The sequence below is a fragment of the Euphorbia lathyris genome, chromosome 1, assembly GCF_963576675.1.
Source record: "Euphorbia lathyris chromosome 1, ddEupLath1.1, whole genome shotgun sequence".
In the NCBI taxonomy this organism is placed as follows: Eukaryota; Viridiplantae; Streptophyta; class Magnoliopsida; order Malpighiales; family Euphorbiaceae; genus Euphorbia; species Euphorbia lathyris.
Window position 1 is genome coordinate 40,261,572 of NC_088910.1, and position 17,261 is coordinate 40,278,832.

Here is a 17,261-nt window from a genome sequence, read left to right on the forward strand (position 1 = left end):
GTAGACCTGGGAATCTAACTCAAGTAAGGATCCTATTAACAGAGCAATCATGCGGATTAAAATTTGGTACCCAAGGCCTCAGCGCTAAAACATGATTGGATATGATATAAGGTCCACCATTAATCACTGAATTGTAATCTTCTGCCCTTGTAAATTTTATGACATAATAGTCATTCTCCAGATCCGTGATGGTAGCCTTCCCTTTCTTTGCCCATTGGGCCTGGATCCTCTGGGCAAAGTAATTGAAGTTTATCCTTTTCCCAAGAACAGTGACAATTAAGGAGAGTTTCCATTTGGATCTAAAAACCCGCTTGTCTTCCGATGAAAGCCGGATAACAGGACACAAAGGGTCCTCTTGCTCACCATCCTCAATATCTGAGTCAGAAACATCTCCCTCAGAAACCTCCTCGATAATGTCATCCTCAATCATGGGTTCTTCCTCTACCACCCCCATTACCTTGTCTTTCCAGGATAAATTCCCCAGCCCTAATCCAGGGTTACCATGAATACTGGGATTAGACCTAGGAACTGAGATTTTTAGGCAAGCAGCCCCCTGGGCCAAAGCCCCGCTCAACGGGGGAGCCACAAAATCTCCAACATCCTTAAACTCTGTGCCATCCTTCGGGGCCTCGCCTTGGGCATCCACCTTTAGTGCCGGCAACCCCGCGTCGCTGCCTACACTCGTAGGAGCGCCAGGCGAAGGCCTACCGCCCTCCCCAGCCGGGGCGATAAAATCCGCAACGCAGGCCAAGGATCCCGCCCCCCGCTCATGCTCTCCCCTCTCCTGCAGCCGGTAGAGAAACGGAGCCAGCGCTCCCGCCTACACCATCAACCAGTCCCAGCGCCCCCGAAGCCGCGACCGTAATCTGGCCACACTCCGAGCCACCAAGCCCCGCCCCAGCAACGCCTTCCTCCGGAACAGAAACCCGTTGCCTTGACCTTTCACGGATACGGTCGGTACTGAACCGTCTAACCCGCGGAGAAATATCCGCCGATCTCCTAGCCTCCTCCGCCAATCTTTCATCCGGATCCAGATCCACGCCCAGCCCCTTCGCCACCACACGAGCCACCGCCTCCTTCGCAGCCCGGCCGCCCGCTCCTCCCATCGTCACCCTAGACCTAGCATCTCGTTCCTTCGCCATGAAAAATCGCCAAAAGAATCGCCCGTTTGTTTTTAGGATTTAGGTCTTAAATTCTACTATTAGTTATAGTTAATTTAGTTATAACTAATTGAGAGAGAGAGAGAAAAAAAAATCGAGTTATAAAATTGATCATGTGTTTTAGAGAGAGAAGAGAGATCTGAAAGAGAAGAGATAGATCTAAAAGAGAGAAAAAGATCTAAAAGAGAGAAATAGATCTGAGAGAGAGAAGATAGATCTCAAAATTCTCCATCTTCATAAAAATTCTTCACCATGACAACAGATCTGAGAGAGAGAAGACATATCTGAAAAAGAGAAGATAGATCTAAAAGAGAAGAGATAGATCTCAAAACTCTCAATCTTCATAAAAATTCTTCACCATGACAACAGATCTGAGAGAGAGAAGACAGATCTGAAAAAGAGAAGATAGATCTAAAAGGAAGGGAAATATCTAAAAGAGAAGAGATAGATCTCAAAACTCTCAATCTTCATAAAAATTCTTCACCATAACAACAAAAACAACCATTATCAAACGCACTTAAATTAAATAAGTACTTAACATTTTAATTTAAGCAATTAAATGGTTTATCAAACAAGGCCTAAGTAATACATCAACTATAAAAATAAATAAAATATTCAAATATAAAAATAAATAATTAAAAGATCATATAATTGTATTATTTTATTTCAAGAATATGGAGAATCATATGGAGATAAAAGACTTCAACCCCACTTCTAGGAAATTGTTTTCCTCCATCCCACCTTATGAGAAAAATAAATACAATTCATTATATTTTGTTGGAGCGAAAAATAAATGATCAAGTATGAAACATATAACATCAAACATTTTTTATATAGTTTATCCTAATTATTAAAATTTCATACATACATTAGAATTCAAACTCCAGATTTTAAACTTAAATAATTTGAGACACTTACCGATTTAAATCAATTGTTCGGTATAAAATCAAACTTAAATAGAAATTTCATAGTATCATATTAATAAATAAAATAATGATTGATTATTGCATGCATGTGGTATATCCAAACAGATATTATAAGATAACAAAACCCAAATCCAATCATCACCTCCCAACTTGACCCTACAACACACAACTTGTATTTCTTGTCAAACACTTTAGCCACAGTTATTTGTCCCCTCCAACATCATAAATTAATTAACAGGTAAATAATGGCTTAATGCATATATACACACCTAAACTTGGTAAGTTTTGTCTAATGGCACCCTGAACTTTTAAAATAACCTATCACTATAGTTGCCTTTAAAAACTTATCACACACCTATAGTTGGTTTTAAAAACCTATCACACATCCGTAGTTGGCTCATTCGGACCTCCTACACACAAAATCGTTGATTTTTCGTCTTTGACGGATGAGATGACATACCGAACGAACTCCCGCGTTTTTCTTTTTTTCTATTAAACGCATACCACCTCGTTCGTTAAAGACGAAAGATCAACGATTTTGTGTGTAGGAGGTTCGAATGAGCCAACTATAGGTGTGTAATAGATTTTTAAAGCCAACTATAGGTATGTAATAGGTTTTTAAAGCCAACTAAAACATACCAAGTTCAAGGGTGTAAATATGCATTAAGCCGGTAAATAATTTATCAGTCACTCCTTTTTTCATACATTACAAGATTTCTAAATTCGGTTCCGTCATTCCTCTAATTAAAAACAAAAATGGTTAAAAAATGGATTGAAACAAAACTTATGAACCTCGTAATGTATTTTCTAATAGAAAGACTAACTAGTGTATTAGATAAAAAATTAAAAACCAATAAAGAATTATTCTACTATGATCCAACATCGAAACTTGACACGTCATCATGTACTGCTAAAATACCACATTCTGATTGGCCGGATTCAGAGCATGCTAAAATTTTCACTATTAACAATTATACCAAAGTTTGATCTCCTCAAACACAGAAAGTATGTTGTACACAACACAGAAAACTCAGAACTAAATGAAACTGTTGATTGTGATTAAGCAAGAGATCAATCATCCGTATTCAAGATTAGAGAAGCGTCATCAATATTACTTTAGAAAATTAGATTCAATCTAATTCACCTACCTACCTACAGATTAGCAAACAGCATCAGATATGCCATTGGAATCACTTGCTGGCGAAAGCTCAAGAGAAACTGGACAGTGATCGCTTCCATAAAAACCTGCCAATATCAATCAAGATTGCGAAAGTTTCACTCCCATGTCAACGAACCAATTGAACTAAAAGTTTAAAGTGATTGTTACGACTCAAGAATAGCTTTTTACTATTACTTCTGACAATACCAATAGCTCATGCAGCAGCATAAATTTATAGTTTCGGAAAAGAGTTGTACTAAAATATGCTATTGGATTGAAGGCTAGAACAATGCAAATTCTGCATTTGTTCAACATTGGTCATGTTGTGCAGATGGCTCTACTACTTAAAGCAGGAAGGAGGAAAAAAACAAACAAAAAGAAAATGAAAGAAAGAGTAACTTGCATTGCTAATAAGATTCACATATTCCTCAATTATATACATAAGAAACCCATTTGAGAGCCCTCTAATTTCAAATATATCCCTTCCAACAATTGTAGGATCAAAGAAATAATATGCAGAACATTGTGACATCATTGATAAAGATTAAGAATGGTGGATAATGAAAGCAAAAATCTCTTGTTTGTGTGCTAGTTGAAATTTCCAATTCCGATTCCGATTATCATTATAGCTAGTTGAAATTTCCTCTTTTAACTACAACTTCTTGGTTGATGATAATTCATATTCCACAATTTCTAATTATTCCTATTCTCTGCTCATTGTTGATCATTGTATAGTATAAATATCAAACTTTTTTTTATTATAATTGTATAATAGTTGCTTTTGTAGATGTTTATAATAATTGGTAATGATAGTACGATTTTACATAAAACCAATCAATATTAAGCTTTGTTTTAAATATAATATTAAAAAATACAAATATATTATTATACTTTTAATGTTTATATATATGTCCCTATTTTTTAAATTTAGGCGTTTCCCAGTGTTTGTTTCCATATTCTAGTCCATTTCCCTTTCCGTCTCCATGCAACATATAACCAAATTTATTGGCAATGAAATCCAGAACCTCTTAGCTTGCAAGGCCATAGCCTTTAAGTTCTTACTACAAGACTAAGATTTCGTTGACTCATGATTAAATAAATAAGGACAGGATAACTTCACTCAGAGGTTGAAAGCCGTTAGAGAAAGTATGAGAAAAACACACCTTTTAGTTCAATTCCTTGTCCATGTATCTCGCATGAAATAATTCTATCTGTGAGTTTCTCCGAGGCTACGAAATAATCGATTCGCATCCTTTTCCCTCGATATCTAGAAGAAAACTGCCCATCAGAAAATACAAGTATTCGACTTCCTAGTATAATTATACAACAATTTCAAACAATAGAATGCAAGACCGAAAAAACTCGAGAGGTTATTTCAAGTATAGTTATATTAAAGACTTGTATTTCATAAATATGCTGGGGCTAGATGATCCATGTAATACTTATTTCGTACTTGCCGATGGGGTGTCCAGACCATGAGAAGCCACGTTCCATGTCCTTCTCCTTGTGCAAATACCGATATGCATCTATCAGCTTTCCCCTAAAACATAATCCAAAAGACATGAACTTAACAACAGGGAAAACTTGTAAACTAATAAGGCCAAACCTTTAATTTTGAGCAACAAGAGAACCAAATGAGGTCAATAAGAGACAGCAATAAAAGAATTAATGAAATAGGATGAACTGTAATGCTGAATCTGACAGTGAAACAAACGGGTAATATGAACTATTAACAGTAATCTCTAAGTGGGGAATACGAGTAAGGTCCACGATGAATGGTTTCAAATTGTAATTGCTAATTAAGATCATACTGGAATACATTTTATGGAAACACTCACTCTCTAAGAATGGTACCAAATCGTTTCCTCTCATTCAAAGTAAAGCCAGGCTGCCCACAATCCTGCAACAATTAAATGAAAGGCAAAGGTCACGGACTATTTAAATATGAGGGGACCGAGGGGCATGAACAATCATATACAAAAGGTAATTGAAAAAGAACATTAAGAAAGATAACCACAAGTCACATGTGCACCAAATAACCATCAGCACAAATGTGGAGAGCATCTAATTGATTGCTACAGCAGGCGTCTATTCTTGTTCATAACAATTAAGTGATCCCATTCACAAGAACCAACAAATTCTTGATGAACAAAATGTACACATCCAACAAAATTTATTGCTTCCCAAGAATCATTTGCCACATGGAAACTTCAACAAGATCATGCATGAACCAAAGTAGACTTGAAAATGAAATATGCCAGAAAATGTCAAATAAAATACTAACACCTCTTCATTTGGAGGAACATAACCATTTTGCTTTGCTGCACTAAAAAATTCAGGATGGCTCACATCAATCTCTTCATGGCTGCACAAAAGAAGTTAAAACTTCAATTGAAAAAAAAAAAAAAAATCCATTTCAAAATTAGTCCAATAAGGCAGATGTATTTGTGAGAGCACTTTCTTGAGAAGTCAAGAACAGATCTCCCAATTGAGTAGATCAATCATAAATAAAATAAGTAACTATAATGATTCATCACACATGCAAGTCAACATGCCCCTTTTCTGTTTCAGTGTGATAGTGAAAATCTTTAGTTTCTTTAACAGAAAAACATGGTGAAACTGCAAAGAGTGCCAAAATTGCTCCATTTACTGAAATTATTGGAACCAATTACCAAAGACAATACAGTACTAAATTTTACCGACATAGTAGAGCTAAAAGAACAAATTTGCAAACTTAAATCAACAATAAAACTTTCAGATGGCTGCACTAATAGTTGATATACAAAAAAAAAGGAAGGCCATTGAACATTATAGAAACATTACAATGAGACACAACAGAATTTCCCCACCCACCAACATTCAGATCCAAGCAATATGAAGAGAAATAGGAATACTAACCTAACATTCAGATCACCGCACCATATGAGATGCTTATCTGATAGTTGCAAAACAAACTCTAGCATCTTTTTGTCCCATTTTCTTCTTCTTGGAAATGAGTTCTCCTCCTCTTTCCAGCCATTATTTGGGGCATATGTATTCAGCAGATAAAATGTCTCAAATTCAGCTAAAATAACCCGTCCATCTGGTTCATGCTTCGAAGCTAACAACAAAGAAATAGTACAAGTGAGCATCAGTAGATATGCTAATCCAAAACAGAGACAAACAATTCAATTCCGATCAACCAAGTCATTTACATTCAGACTCTGAATGTTTGCTTGCCCGAAAATAAGAAATAATTTTATCAAGCATCATGAACCAGTGGAAATCTAAAATAAATTACCTGTTTTGTCAAGAGAGAAAGAGACCCTTCTTGGTTGGAAACACTTCTTTATTAATAATGCTGTCCCAGCATACTTTGAGTCTGCAAGGGACCACCAAACACGATAATCTCCAAATGGTGGTCTTGAGAGTGCACGCAATAGTATCTACATGAATTAACAAAAGCAACCATTTATCAGCAAAAATTCAAGATTCAACATTTTTACACATTGCTTGCATTTTACTCGCATGAAACTCTTATCTGCAAAGCTATACAAAAACAACTACATGTTGCCTATTAGCAAACAACCTATCAATATGTTTCCATTTGTTTTCTCAAATTTGGATAATATGGATTTCACTTCCAATATCATTACTCAAGATGTAATATTTCTATACTGGATTTGTAATTTTCAAAAGAAACAGAATACCATGGGCATTTAAATACAACAACAACAACAAAGCCTTAGTCCCGAAATGATTCGGGGTCGGCTAACATGAACCATCATATAAAACCGTGAAAATCAAGTCGTGTCAGCGACACAGATTCGCTCCCTCCACTCCGTCCTATCCACTACCATATTTTCCTCAATTCCCAATAAACTCATATCACTCTCGATCACCCTCCTCCAAGTTTGCTTAGGTCTTCCCCTACCCCTCACCACTACATCCCTTTGCCACTCTTCGGTTCTCCTAACCGGCGCATCAAGCGCTCTACGTCTCACATGGCCAAACCACCTTAGTCGGTTTTCTCTCATTTTATTCTCAATAGATGTGACCCCTACTTTTGTCCTAATTATTTCATTACGCACCCGGTCCTTTCTCGTGTGACCACACATCCATCTCAACATACGCATCTCCGCCACCGACATCTTATGGATGTGGCAGTGTTTCACTGCCCAACACTCCGTACCATATAACAATGCTGGTCTAATTGCCGTCCGGTAGAATTTTCCCTTCAATCTATTAGGCATGCCGGGATCACAAAGGAAACCCGTAGCACTCTTCCACTTCGACCAACCAGCTTTAATCCTATGAGCAACATCTCCATCTACTTCTCCATCCGTTTGGATAATAGATCCTAAATACCGGAAGCAATCCGAGGCCTGAACAACTCTCCCATCTAGGATGATTGTCCCTGCCTCCCTACTCCTACGGCCGCTAAACTTACACTCCAAATATTCTGTCTTACTTCGACTCAACTTAAAGCCTCTAGATTCTAGAGTTTGCCTCCATAGTTCCAACTTCATCTCCACTCCTTCTTTCGTCTCCTCAACCAACACAATATCATCTGCAAACAGCATGCACCATGGTATACCATCTTGAAGTGAACTTGTTAGTTCATCCATAACGATGGCAAAAAGAAATGGGCTTAGTGCGGAACCTTGATGCACTCCAATCGTAATAGGAAACTCTTCAGTCTTCCCAACACTAGTACGTACACTCGTGCATACTCCCTCATACATGTCCTTTATGATGTCAATATATTTCCGCGAAATGTCTTTCCTTATCAAGGCCCACCAAAGTACTTCCCTTGGTACCTTATCATATGCTTTCTCCAAGTCAATGAAAACCATATGCAAGTCTTTCTTCTTATTTCGATAGTGCTCCATTAATTGTCTCATTAGATGGATGGCTTCCATAGTTGATCTTCCCGGCATAAAGCCAAACTGGTTTTCCGAGATCTTCACCGTCCTCCTTAGCCTTTGTTCAATCACTCGCTCCCAAAGTTTCATAGTGTGACTCATTAATTTGATTCCCCGATAGTTGGCACAATCTTGGACATCGCCTTTGTTCTTATACAAAGGGATTAAGGTACTTTTCCTCCATGGGCATTTAAATCCGATAAAAAAAAATCAAGCTCAAAATCTCAAGGCTTGCATGGGCCGATATCAAAAACAGATTTAAGGAACCCTCAAATATCTACAGCAGATGAACCACAGAGGATCCATCTCCAGGACTCAAGTTCCATTTCTTGTATTTTCGTGATTACAATGGACATATAAGTGGTGGTTGTGACTAAAACTGTCACTGAAAATTATCAACTAAATTAGACATCTTAAGCTCATGAACATTGTTTTCGCTTGAGATAGAAAATAAATATATAATGCTATTCTTAAACTCAAGACAACATGATAGAGAATATGCTAATAGGCATAAAGGGAAATATAGAGGGTAATATGGGAAATAGGGAACATGTGATTTGGAGGGTTGTGGAAATTAGTTACAGGAGAGAGAGAGCTTTTGGGAGTATATATAGAGGGCTAGAGTTAGAAGGAAAGGGGAATTGGATAGTTTGGTTAGTTTGTTTGGCTGCCTTTGAGCAGAGGCTCTGCATCTTTGGATCAGAGTATCAATACAAATACATATTATCGTATCCATTTGGGTTCGTTTCCTATTACAACAAGTTACAACATTGAGGATGTTCAAAGGGTTCTATTTTGCAAAATTTTCAGCTATGATTCTGTTAACAATAGGCCCAAAGTTGAGAAAGTTAACTTTAGGAAGAAGAAAGCAAGTGAGAAGAAAGGACAATAGGTGTCTGTTAAGCTGTTTTGTCTGTTAGTGTGTAAGGCTATTAAATAAGCATAGTTTTGCTAGGAGAGGTAGGTAGTTTTATGCCTTTTGGGATCTCCAGCTGTCTGCTGTGAAGGTGGGGGCTCTATCCATGGGTAGTGTTTGGCCACTCTAGGTAAGGCCTCCATTTCAATGTAGTCATTTACTGTTATTTCCTACTCCCTCCATTCCAAAATATAAGTCATTCTAGGTTGTTTCACACAAATTAAGAAATACAATTAATGTAGAGTTAAATTAATGAATTTACATTGATTAACTAAAAAAAATTTCTCTCTCATGTAACGGTTGGTAAATAAGTCTTGTAATTTTGAAAAACACATGGATCAAGACAAAAAATTTAATGTTTGGATCGGAAAACTATACTAAAGATTCTTGAAAAGCTAGAAAGAGTTATATTTTGGAAAAAAATTCAATTGCTAGAATGACTTATAAAAAGGAATGGAGGGAGTATTATATTTCTGCCTATTGTCTCAAATCCCTATCAGATTCTGTTAGAGTTGAATGGGGAAAAAACAAACAAAGGAAAACCACAGTATCAAATTTGATATTCATGAGGCGAGTTTTGACATTCTTATTCACTACTTAGAACATGCAATCATACATACAAACCAAATGTATTAACTCTGAACAGATATAGGTGAAATAAAACGAAGTTATGGTTGCGAGCAACAATTATATGGTACCTAGACTGCCCATTTTATTAGATAAAGAAAAAAAAAGTTTTAAAACCAATCCAGTAGATGCTATCAGATAAAAAGGACCAAGGATAAATTTTATCAAAGACGCTGTCTTGTAAGTTTTCAAGAATTTATGGTTAGATTATAAATCATGATATTCAAAATATTGTCTGCGGGAATAGGGTTAAACATTACCTGTTTTTCCTCACGAGAAGAGCTAGTGTCATCTTTCAACTGTCCAGGATTTTTAGGTGCACCCTTTGAGCCTGCAGCAGGCATCCTTACTTCCTAACATTCATAGATACTTGGAAACATAGTCAAAGTTAATTCAATTGAGGATTAATTGCATGCATATGTGACTAAAACAAACTGATCCAGCATCGAATATGTTCAAAAATATGAAAGTTATGCAATAAATAATCCTAAGATAAGATGACCAAATAACCCCTGATCCATACTAATAACGAATAACAGTCAGAGATTGTCAGTGGATATGATAATGTGATGTCCCTTATATTTCTTAATCCAATTTGAAGAAGAAAGAGCATCTTTTGCAGTTCCATATACACCAGTTCTCTGCTTTTGGAATCTAACTTTCATTTGGAGTTAATGATATGTTAACTACCTTGAATCGGAACTAGGAACCAGTAATTCAGAAGACTTCAATGCATAGTATAACTCGTTATCACCGTGGCACAAGAATTTGCAATCATGGGAGACAATTACAAGACATGGCACTAATCTGAAGCTGAGGCATCACATTTTCCTAACTGTGCTCCCCAGAAAAGGTGGTCTTTTTCTTTCTTAATTCCACTAGATTGCTTTTGATAATTCTTAATTGTTTCATTAATCATTATAAATACATATTTTATTGTAATTGCTTCCACCCACTTGAACTTGACTTAAATCATTTCAGACTTATTAAACATATGATCTTTGTGGTTCCTTAGGACCCGGATTAAGAAGTCTCTAATTAAGCAGATACACTTGACAGTGATCTTAACGAAAGAAACATATAACACTAGTCCTCTGCTTTCGGAATCTAACCTTCATATTCAGGTTTATTTCCTCAGGCATAGCCAACCTGCCCTCCAAAACTAATGGGAAAACCAATGAACATTGGTATTGTCTCGACGACACTAGTAAGAGCCCCATAAATTTATTGATTTCTTTAAATACTGACCTGATTAACATCAGTGCGAATAATGAAAACCCCTTCATACCAAGCTATGAAGAGAAAAACTCAAATAAAAAAATTTGCCATACAATGGAGTTATACATCAGAATTGCTAATTGTCTTCTTGACCCATTAGCAAACATATAATGTGTTTAGACATTCCAGTTCCAGAACTTGACCAACGCTTTGAAGTGAGTGACACAAAATCCAATTGTCCTTACCTTCATTTTCTCCAAGAATATAGCTAAATTATATCATGAATTCATGATCAGTCCAATTCGAACTCATCCTCCTTCCTTCCTTCAAGTTTAATATTGAGAAATGCATAACATTACATTGAAAACAATACAAAGATAAAGAAAACACAGCATTGCAGACTGGAATTACATTCTTTGATTAGTATTTTGACTACTCAAATGGGCACAAAAATTAGGGGCAACAGAGAGAAATACAGATAGTGGTACCTGTATGACGATGACATCAGGATCAAGGCCAGCTACGAAGTTGGAGAACTCAGGCCAGTCGTTCTTGGCTCGAAGAAGCAAGCTATTAGCATTCCATGTAAGAAACTTCAAGGGCTCCTTTTTGCTCTCACCATTTTCATCTGGTGCAGAAATATCCGGCCTTTCACCGTCTTCCTTTTCGGTAGAGAGTGCGGGCTTCTTTGCAGACCCGTCTTTTTGTATTGGCTTGAAAAAGCGCTTCATGGTAAGAAAAATCAGAACTTGAAACTCTTAGCGTTTCTTCAATGGAGCCTCAAACTCGTTTTTCAGAGTATTATGAATATAATGAAGTGATCGGAAAATTTTATAGCAGAAAGAAAGGCACATAGAGACGGAGTGAGAGTGGACACCCTGACTCAACTGGGTGGATTCAAACTCCCAGCCTCCACGAGCACGCCCGACTTTATTTTTATTTCTTCTATTTTAATATTTTTTTAATAAGGGATTATGTTAAAATTTATCTATAATTTTTTTAAACTTTTTTAAGCAAAAATAAGATTTTATTAAGGAATGTCAGAATACAAGATATAACAAATAAAATTAGGAGATCTTAACACAGAGTAATGGACTACACTATTTATTTAATGAAATTGATACTAATATCATTTAAAAAAGTTAACAAAGATCTGCACACTTTTAATATAAAACTATAAGCATGTCATTCCGATTAACTACTATAATAACATTTGATTGAATCTTACATCTTTCCAAACCTTTATTTTTTAACCAACTCAATGTTTTCCTTATACCCGTTGCTTCTACATCTATGACTTAATAGTTGTCTGGGAGAAGTTTAGAAAACGCACCACAGAATTGGCCTTCACTATTACTAAAGACAACCCCAACCCTTGACAAACCAGAATCCGGAACCAAGGAAGCATCAACATTTAATTTGTAATCCTAGAGAGACGGTTTATGCCATCTATGTGCTAATGAATTTTGTGTTGAACCATTTCTGTCGTGATGCAATGTTTGTGCATCCTACCATTCCTTCAAACCCAAACCATTTGGAAAACCACTATTGGAGACATCTTAATATTGTTCCACATGTACTTATTTCTACCTCTCAAATACCCCAGACGATCATAGCCTACACACAAATAGAGTCAGACAGTGTATTAAAAATAAAGTTCACATACTCCTTGAATAAGTGATCTCCCCAGTTTAAAAATTCTTTCCATTCATGTGATCTGCCAAACTCGAATGGAAATGTTGCAGCCATATAAAACATGCATAAAACTTTCCTCAATCGACCTAATGAACAGATGGGACTTAAATCCACATGTCTCTTAATTAAATTATCAGCAGATGATAACATTATGACATGCTCTCTAAATAAGATTTATCACATTTGAGAGAATTTTGAGTTGCCAATTTTTCTTCCACAAACTACTCACAGTATCAACTGGAATATTGCAAAGCCTCTTATAAGCACTCCGGACAGAATAGTTTAAATCATATTAGAAACACCAGAACCAATCATCCTGCAATAGATTTTGGGAAATATGAATACTAAAAATATAATTTTGATCCTGCGAATTGAAAAGATCACGAACAATATCCATATCCTATCGTCTCTCACCCACATCAAAGAGAGAACTGAGAGGAGCAGCAACAATATGATCTTGCAACACATAAGTTGGGACTCCAAGAGGAGTTCCTAGTAGCCAAGGATCATATCTGATACACAAGTTATTACCACTACCAATTCTCATGCAACAACCTTGAAAAAGGATGTCCTTTGTCTCAATAATACTACTCCAAACGAAACTTGCGTTATGACCTGTAGTGGCTTCCAAAAAACACTCATTTTTAAAGTACATAGCTTTAAATATGCGAGAAACCAGAGAATTTGGTGCGGTGATAAACTGCCAACCCTATTTCCCAAGCATAGCCAAGTTAAACTCCCTAAGTTTTTTAAACCCGAAACCTCCAACAAATTTATGTATGCTTAAACAATCCCAACGCAACCAAAGAATACCCTGACCCCCATTACACCACCAAAAAGCATTGAACATACGTTTAAGATCCCGACACAAACTCAATGGCAGTAAGAAAACATTCATCGCATAATTGAAATCGTCTAGACAACAGTTTTCAACAATATTTCCTTACCTGCATGAGACTGGAAAATAAAAGTAAAAATAACCAATTTTTAAACATAATTCATAATCTATATAGTTTAAAAAATTTCAAATAAGATTATCAAAAAAATATATTTCAACTAATGACATTAATTAATTGGTTTGAGAATTGGGGTTTTGTTCTTCATCTGCTATCTGTTGGACTATTGTTGCTTCATTTATGATGGCTACGCTGAATAGGGAGGCACAATTGATTGATGATGGATTTGAATTTCCAAATTTGGCTGGGGTCTCAACTCAGTCACCTAATGAACTCTGTTTGGTTGGTACTCTCTTAACTGATAGGGCTTATAATTTTACGGTTATGAAGCATAGGTTTGCTGATATTTGGAGACCTGGAAGGGGGCTATCGGTCACAGATTTAGGGCTTAAACTAATCTTGTTTAGATTTTATCATAAGCACGATCTCCGTTGGGTTTTGGAAGGGGGGCCGTGGACGTTTGATAATAATCTGCTTCTGTTACATGAACTTTAGCCTGGAGAGGATCCGCTGTCTGTTCCTCTGCATTGGGCTACCTTTTGGGTTCAAATTCACCAATTGCCATAGGGTTTTTTTCCGGAAAATGTGGGTAGAACTTTGGGCAATTATATTGGCTCCTTCCAATCTTATGATGCAAAAAATATATGGTCCGTATCCAGGCCATTTATGCGTATTAAGGTTACAATTGATGTGAGACAGCCGCTTAAAACAGAGAAGAAAGTTAGAAAGCCTGGAGGTGAGTGGTTTTATTGCAATTTTAAGTATGAAAAACTCCCTACATTTTGTTTTATTTGTGGGTTGATTGGGCATATTGATCGTAATTGTGATAAATTTTATCAAACACCTGAAGAAGAGTTAATAAGAGAATGGGATGCTTCGATAAGGGCGGTGAGCAAGAGGGGGTCATTGGCTGGTGGTTCTAGATGGCTGAAAGAGGGTATTACTTCTGTTGATGAGGATCAAATTCCGGGTGAGGGTAATGTAATTAAGAAAATTCTACCAGGTCCAACTCATTTTATGCAGGCTCCAAATTTAGGAGTTGTAGACACCGAGTCGGAGGACCTGTGACGAAAACCTGAAAACAAGATGGTTGAAGCGATTGATTCCGAAAGTTTCGAAAATAATAAAATAAATAAGTTACAGTCGGTCGCTGTTGTCGATCGGATAGCTCGCGAATGCTTAACGGCACGGTGCGAGTGCTTAGCGGCGGCCGGTGCGCATTCGACGACAGTCGGACGCGCGCTCGACGACGCAAAGCACGCGCTCGACGTCTGTCGGACGCACGCACCCAACCATGAATAGTACGCGCTCGGTGTCCGAGCAAGGCACGAGCTTGGCGGCACGGACGCGCGCTCGTCGGCCACGGGACGTGTGCAACCGGCAGCGCGGAACACGCGTTCGGCGGTCACGATGCGTGAACGCCCGACGACGCGGAACGCGAGTTCGACGGCCGCGGGGCGTGCACGCCCGACGGCGCGAGGCGCGCCCCGGCGGCCGTTGAGCGAGTGCCCAACCGCGTTGGGCGGAAGCCCAAAGGTAGGGGGGCGCGAGCGCCCAACCGCGTCGGGCGGACGCCCAACGGCAGTTGGGCGCGCGCGCCCAACCGCGTCGGGCGGACGCCCAACGGCAGTTGGGCGCGCGCGCCCAACCGCGCGTTGGGCGCTCGCCCAACAATCGTTGGGCGGCCGCCCAACTATCGTTGGGTGGCCGCCCAACAAGCCTTGGGCGGCCGCCCAACGGCTTTGGGCGACGCCCAATTTTGCTCGGGCGTCGCCCAAAGTTTCCGGGACCCTTTTCTCTATATAATGGGCACGAATCCCAATGCAAGAGGGAGGGAAATTTTGGGAGCTTTCTCACTCTAAACATTTTTAGAGAGAGAAAGTCAATTTTTTGGAGAAAATATTTTTTTTCCCAAAAAAATCCAAATTTTCCAAAGTTAAATTTTTACTAAAAAAACACAAAAAAAAACGGAAAATCACGACTCGTGGAATCAATCGGCTTCAACTGTCAGATACCGAATTTAAGGTATTATCCGAGGACTAGACTCTTTTATTTTATTTAATTTATTTTCTTCTTCTATTTATTTTTTATGTTATAGTTTTTATTTATTTAGTTATTCATTTATTTTATCACGTTTTATTTAATTAGCGTATTTATTTAATTCTCGTCTCGTGTTGAATAAAATTCGGTTTTGTTTTAAAATAAAAAACCTCGTTTTGATATCCCAATACGAACCGTGATCCGATAAAAAGGTAGTTCGGGTATTGAAAACGTTGTAATTATAAGTTTTAATTCAAAGAACTTCCAAATAACGTTTTAAAATAAAAACGTCGTTTTAGAAATTTCCGTTATTGACTATGATCCATTTTTGGTAGTTCGGAAATCCAAAACGATTGAATTAGATTTAATTTAAAGCTTTTGAATAAATCTGGAAATAATTGGAGTGTTGCTGTAATTTGCCGTTTCTGTCACTAATTGCTGTTTACCGATGGATTTTCCGTCGGTAAATCTGCCAGAATGTAAAAAATGCCATTTTAGTCCATTTTTCTTAACTTTCAAGCTTTTAATCCTTTATACATATATGTATAGTTATGTAATATATGTTTTCAAATTATTTTAGACATTTAGTATGTATAATTATTTAGGATATTTTTATATCACTTTTCATTCTATTTTTAATTATAAGTATATGTATATATATATATTCTCTTTTTCATTCATTTAAGTTATATTAGATCCTATTTTGAAGATTATTTACTTGGGCATTTTGGGAAATAATCAATAGATATTAGTATATGTTATTTTTTGATATTTAAAACTATAATAGTTATGTATATATGTAGTTTTGGGATATTTGGGTTATTTTATTGGTTATTGAATGAAATTGTTTTGGGTAAATGTTAGGTTCTTATTTATGAGATTTATTTACTATTTTCACATCTTTAAAGTATAAATGTATTTTATCTAATATTTTCATATATGTATTATATAGTTTCCTTTTATTAACTTTTATTTTCATATTCTCTTTTTGATTTAAATGTATATATATATGCTAGAATTATTTTCTTTATTCTTTTGGATCATTCATGGGTCCATGTTTCAAATGGGCTTTATTTGATTATGAATCTTGCTTTAAATGGGTTTATTATTGTAATTATAATAGGTAGAGAGAGTCCATTAAATAAGAGGGGAAAATAAATCAAAAGAAAGAGAGTTTTCAATTTGATTATTTAAACTAATGAATTTTTAGAGGTTCCTAATGTAAATAAATGGAGTTGATTTTTGTTAATATTTCAAATCGTTTCCAAAACACCACGTTTTAAAACCTTAATCCGTTCCAAAGGCGGATTAAGTGAACATTGTAATTAAAATCGCTTTCTTTGTGAATAATAGAGTTTTTGAATCATTTTCTTAAAGGATTTGTACAAAATAAAATTGACTTGTATGTTTAACCACGTTTTCTTAACTAAAGGTTTTTGTCTCAAACGTTTCCAAAGCACTTGAGTCGCTCCAACGGTGACTCGAGTAAACTTCACTAATCGGGGTTTTAAAACGCACCTAAATCGTTCCAACGGTGATTAAGGTGCGAACCATGTAAATAAACTCGTTTTGGGGAAATAAGTTAGTGTTGAATAAACACACGACATGACATTTAAATAAAGTTGTAAATAAATCACTTCTTTCTTCCCCCTTCTCTGTG

General features: G+C 36.8%; 1 protein-coding gene across 3 annotated transcripts; it reads right to left on the reverse strand.

Moving 5' to 3' along the window:
• Positions 1-1,717: 1,717 nt before the first annotated feature.
• On the reverse strand, positions 1,718-11,821 carry LOC136229264 (DNA-(apurinic or apyrimidinic site) endonuclease). Of its 3 annotated transcripts, none has more exons than XM_066017934.1 (10): positions 11,399-11,821; positions 9,953-10,045; positions 6,526-6,670; positions 6,144-6,345; positions 5,532-5,610; positions 5,084-5,145; positions 4,699-4,785; positions 4,409-4,512; positions 3,239-3,331; positions 1,718-1,901 (listed from the first exon to the last, which is right to left on the reverse strand). In XM_066017934.1, the coding sequence occupies exons 1-9, from the start codon at positions 11,639-11,641 to the stop codon at positions 3,246-3,248; spliced, it is 1,101 nt and encodes a 366-aa protein (XP_065874006.1). In that variant the 5' UTR covers positions 11,642-11,821; the 3' UTR covers positions 1,718-1,901; positions 3,239-3,245. The 3 variants fall into 3 exon arrangements, with proteins under 3 accessions (XP_065874006.1, XP_065874013.1, XP_065873995.1); XM_066017941.1 differs by having other exon boundaries at positions 3,235-3,331; XM_066017923.1 differs by lacking the exon at positions 1,718-1,901 and having other exon boundaries at positions 3,000-3,331.
• Between the last annotated feature and the right edge of the window lie 5,440 nt (positions 11,822-17,261).

Coding starts and splice junctions, on each gene's coding strand:
- LOC136229264 (XM_066017934.1), bottom strand. CDS start 11,641: ATGAAGCGCTTTTTCAAGCCAATACAAAAAGACGGGTCTGCAAAGAAG. Junction 5,146..5,531: donor ATGTTCCTCCAAATGAAGAG/GTGTTAGTATTT, acceptor TAATTGTTGCAG/GATTGTGGGCAGCCTGGCTT. Junction 4,786..5,083: donor TTTGGTACCATTCTTAGAGA/GTGAGTGTTTCC, acceptor ATTATGTTTTAG/GGGAAAGCTGATAGATGCAT.